At 39.0% G+C, this 5,174-nt stretch overlaps 2 protein-coding genes across 2 annotated transcripts; one reads left to right on the top strand and one right to left on the bottom strand.

Annotated features, from left to right (window-relative positions):
• The first annotated feature begins 220 nt into the window (after positions 1-220).
• Positions 221-1,102, top strand: LOC127348059 (protein FAR1-RELATED SEQUENCE 5-like). Its single transcript, XM_051374167.2, has one exon. It carries the CDS (start codon positions 221-223, stop codon positions 1,100-1,102), a length of 882 nt encoding a protein of 293 aa, XP_051230127.2.
• A 2,190-nt stretch (positions 1,103-3,292) lies between these two features.
• On the bottom strand, positions 3,293-4,512 carry LOC127349236 (uncharacterized). Its single transcript, XM_051374999.2, has 4 exons — positions 4,391-4,512; positions 3,839-4,308; positions 3,592-3,751; positions 3,293-3,497 (listed from the first exon to the last, which is right to left on the bottom strand). The coding sequence occupies exons 1-4, from the start codon at positions 4,493-4,495 to the stop codon at positions 3,318-3,320; spliced, it is 915 nt and encodes a 304-aa protein (XP_051230959.2). The 5' UTR covers positions 4,496-4,512; the 3' UTR covers positions 3,293-3,317.
• Positions 4,513-5,174: the final 662 nt, after the last annotated feature.

The raw sequence follows: 5,174 nt of genomic DNA on the forward strand, positions 1-5,174 counted from the left end.
CATGCAAACGTTTGCATGTAACAAGGAAGGATGCACAAACACAGATGCCGAACCATCGTCGCACAGGAGAACAAACATACTACTGAAGACTGGCTGTAAAGCACAGATAATTGTAAGAGAATTTGATGGATACTGGTACATCAAGAAGGTTCACTTAGAACACAACCACCCGCTGGAACCAACAGACTATCTCATTAGGTTTGCACACTGTCACAAAAGGATGACTGATCTCGACAGGAGATTAATTCATCTACTACAGATGGGACATCTGCCACCAAGGAAGATGATGTTAATCTTCCGGTCGATCAGAGGGAAATTCCGTGGAATACCCTTCGATGCTGTTGATCTAAGCAACATAAAGAGTCAACAACAACAAATAGAGAAGGACCATGACATCCAGAAGTGCGAACGCTTCAAGACACTCCGGAAAACGATGCACTGGCTTCTATCATGCCATGGAGATAGACAGCGAAAAAAAGAGTTCGAACTGTTTTGGATGGACGCAATGTGCGTAATGAACTACAAGCTGTTCGGTGACTACATATCTTTCGACACAACTTTCAGCACAAATAAGTATGGCTTACCATTTGTTCCTATAGTTGGGGTGAACAATCACGGCTCCACAGTACTGTTTGCCGTTGCTCTGCTAAAGGATCAAACAACAGATACATTTATATGGGTACTGGAAACATTTGTTCAGGCCATGGGTGGAAAAGAACCAAAGACAATAATAACAGACCAGGACAAGGCAATGAAGAAAGCAATAAAAACAGTTCTAAAGTCCACAACACACAGAAGCTGCTACTACCACATCGTGACCAAGATGAGCCGAGAAAGAGAGCACCTTCTTTGCAAAAAACACAGGGACTTGTCGGAAATGCTAATGTACATTGCAAAGAACGCATTCACACCAGCTGAGTTCGAAATGGGATGGAATAAAGTGATAGAGGATTACAATGCTAGCGGAGAAGAACACCTAAGCAAGTTATTCAGGATAAGACACAGGTGGGTACCAGCATACTTCATGGATAAATTTTACCCATTCTCATCAAGCACAGGAAGGAGCGAGAGCAAAAATAACATGTGGAAATGCTATAGCTAGCACACAGACACGATAACAATGTTCCTTGAACAATATGAGGTCATACAAGACAAGTGCTTATCTGCCCTGGACAAGAAGAAGCTCACATCAACACTGAAAACAGCAAAATTAGTAACAAGACATCCGTTTGAGAAGCAAGCTCTTGAACAATTCACAAATGACATATTCGAGAAGTTCCAGATTGAGATCACAAACAACACGGCATTCAAGGTAGATGGATCACTTGAACCTGGTCGCCACCTGCGGCTGAAAAGAATAGTGAAATTCTACAACCACATGGAATTCAAAAGCGAGTTGTTTGACGTCACATTTGACGATGAAAAAAAAACTTCATGTGTTCCTGCAAAAAGATGCAGAGGGATGGTATACATTGCTGCCATGTAATAAAAGCAATGGTTCACATGGAGATCAATGATTTGCCAGAGAGTTTTGTGATTAAAAGATGGAGAAAAGACATAGACATGGAACTCGCAACATTAGGAAATGTCGCAGATGCTTCTTGCGGAGACGAAACACTAAAGTTTGCCGGTGTGATGAGCCATATGGCAGAACTTTGCAACAAAGCGTGCCCAAATGACAAAGCATACAATGTCATGATTCAGTGTATGCGTGATATGGAAACAAAAGTGCTGGCAGCAATAAGAGAAGATGAAGGAGCTAAAAAACTTCACGACGAAGAAACAGGTAGCAACGAAACATTGCGTGACCCACCAATGTCCGACAGAAGAGGAACAAAAAGAGGGGACAGAATGATGCCAGGTTCAGAAAAAAGACAGAAAACTAGACAAATAAAATGCGGACACTGCAAGAAATCAGGTCACAACAAAACAGGATGTGGAGAACTGAAAGCAAAAATTGCAGCAGAGGCAGCACAGGCAGCAAGACAAGCGGCAGCAAAGAAAGCGAAACGAAAGCATCACAGAAAGATATACAAGCAATACAAGACAGAATCAATCAAGCAACAGACACACAAATAACGATAGTAACACAACAGAGAGAACAACACAACCAGGAAACACTTACGGTATGTACTACCACAACGGAAGAATAAGATGCGACATGGAATATCTAGTATTTGGTACAAAAAACACATTAACAAGGTAAGTGTGCCCATGAAGTTTCTTTGTCAGTGATGAAAACCTACTGATGCAAATAATCTGCTTTTTCCTACAAATTAACATAAATTTAACATATATTTATTTGCAGACGTCGACGATGAACAAAGGATATCAAAAGGAGAGCAACAAAAGTAGGAACCACTCAAGGTGGAAGCCACATGAATATTTAGAATATATGATACAGACAATGGAATGAATATGTAATGTTATTATGTACTTCATTTCCTTATTTTGTACAATCAAGTTCACTTCATTGACTTCACTGGACGAAAAAAGGATAACCATTGTAAAACAGTTCTTACTTTCGAATTCTTCAATCTGTTCGCGAACGAAACTTGCCAGATAATCAGGAGAATCATAAGTGAGCATCATTCCGGTGAAGAACTATCGAAAACTTTCGATGTCAGCCTGAAAAACACGAAACAACACAATGGTTAATGATCTCCAACAAGAATGCATAAGCTCCAAACGAAAAAGTACACAACGACTAAACAAAAAGATGCACAAGTACTAAAAACAACCATTGACATGTACTATTTATACAGCGAACAAGTACTAAAAAACTGCCTTAAATACTATTGAATAAAACTATGTACACAACACATTACCTACCTTGAATACATCTGGGTAAAAATTAGCCTTGAATATCCAAATAAACCTCATTGCATAGATACCACAGTCACGCCTCGCGCTTGTCCTAATGGTCAAAAAGAAAGAAACAATTAAATCCAAACACAGTAAACAAAATAAAATCATAGTTCACATTAAGAAAAGATGATTACTCTGAACAAGAAGGGGTGCCGCAAACTTTTATCTTGAACGATGAGATATTTAATCTCTCGACACCATGAAGATAAGCAGAAGTTTCTTAAATGATTTGACCTGAAAGAATAAAAAATAAAAGTTATTGTTGTCATGTGTAAATAATTATTTAATTAGCTAGATTACAACGAAAACCATACAATTCTTTGAGTAGAAGCCATCTGAGCTTCAGTCAACTCCAGCGAGCTAGACACTCTAAATTTCTGAAATGGAAGTCGACAAAGATAACCCACCAATGGCTGTAATCGCAACAAGTAATGTAGACCTGTTTGAAATTAAACAATCACACGAGAAATAAGAAAGCATCCACGATACTTGTAGTAGAAAAAATATAAGCGCCAAACAAAACATGACAAACATGCCTCTTCCCTATCCAAACTATAGTACTTCAGATCATGTTCAGCAAAGCTTGCAGCAAGATGAATAGGGTCAGCCTCATCCACATCAAGAATATGCTGGAAAAAACAACAAGAAGATGTTTAAAAAACTAAATGCTAAAAACATTTAGTTAAAAAATAAATAAATCTAAAACATATACACATGACGTACCGCCAAAGAGCTCGGAATAAATAAGAAATCAAGACCATCATCAACGCACTTAAGAAAAACATCCATAACAGAAGGATCCATGAAACCACCACCCTTCATAGCAAGGTAGAAACTATGCCAGCTGACAGACTTACCACCAACTTCAAGTATTTTCTCGGAACTGCAATTGTTAAAAACAACAAGAATAAACATCCGTATATACAAAAATAGATGAAAAATAGATGGAAAATTGAATTACAATGGTTACCCTTCAATGTAATTCCTAGGAGCCTCAAGTACATCAGCAAACAACATTCTATGCAAAGCAGTTACAGGGACTTCCTCTTCCCCAGATAGCTCCTTAAGCTCAAGACAATCATCAGAATCGCCGTCTGCATAGGAATCATACTCCTGAGCCACAGAACTACCTCCAACAACATTTGCAGTTTCAGGCTCCTTTCCCTTGCATGTACATGGCCCCGAACGCTCAAGACAACAATCCTCAAGACAATAATCAGAATCAGTGTCTGCATTGCCATCACCCTTCTGTGCCACAGAACTACCTCCAACAACATTTTCAGTTTCAGGCTCCTTTCTCTTGCAAGCACATGGCTGCTTCTTCAACTCAATTGACAAAAGAGAAACCATATCACGCATCTGATCAGCAAGACCACGTCCCGTTCTTATCATCGACGAAATGAAGATAGTCTTCCACATTTCTTTCAGCTTAGAACGTAACTGTAAATAAAAAACACAATTAAGAATGCAATTTACAATAACACAATAATTAAAAATCAAAAAACATAATAAAAAACCTTACATCATTATGCATTTCACCAGGAAACATATCTGAGATGTGACGATCGACTGCTTCACGAAGATGGTCAGGAATACCAGAACGAGAGTGAAAACCTGGATCTGCCATCTTTTCCAACCTGAACAAGCACTGGAGAACACTAAAATTAGTTCAGGTACAATGTGTGCAGCTTATCACTTTCGAAACTAGAAAAAACAGGACAACAAAAAAAGATTACAACAGAAACCACCTTTGTCGTCGCAATTGCATATCTTCACTACAAGTCTAAAACGATACGCGCCTTTGGCGCAAATACATCGACAACCAAACAAGGAAACCAAAAGAAAGCAACATAATTTACACGCATGCACTGGCGAAGACGTGTAACAGAACAGCACCTTTGCTGCCGCTAAACTCTACAACAAATAGGTGCACAAGTACAAGAGATATAGATGCACAAGTACAAGAGATATAGGTGCACAAGTACAAGAGATATAGGTACACAAGTACAAGAGATATAGGTGCACAAGTACAAGAGATATACGTGCACAAGTACAAGAGATATAGGTGCACAAGTACAACAGATATACATGCACAAGTACAAGAGATATACGTGCACAAGTACAAGAGATATACGTGCACAAGTACGATAGACTAAGCTACGCAAGTACAGAACAAATTGTCACACGAGTACCAAGGTCAAACACGAACAAGTACAAGACACAAAGGACAGCAAGTACCAGACAGAAACGGGTGGACAGAAGTACAAAACTATCTTATGAACAACCACTGGACAAACCCTAGAAAT

The sequence above is a fragment of the Lolium perenne genome, chromosome 4 (assembly GCF_019359855.2).
Source record: "Lolium perenne isolate Kyuss_39 chromosome 4, Kyuss_2.0, whole genome shotgun sequence".
NCBI lineage: Eukaryota > Viridiplantae > Streptophyta > Magnoliopsida > Poales > Poaceae > Lolium > Lolium perenne.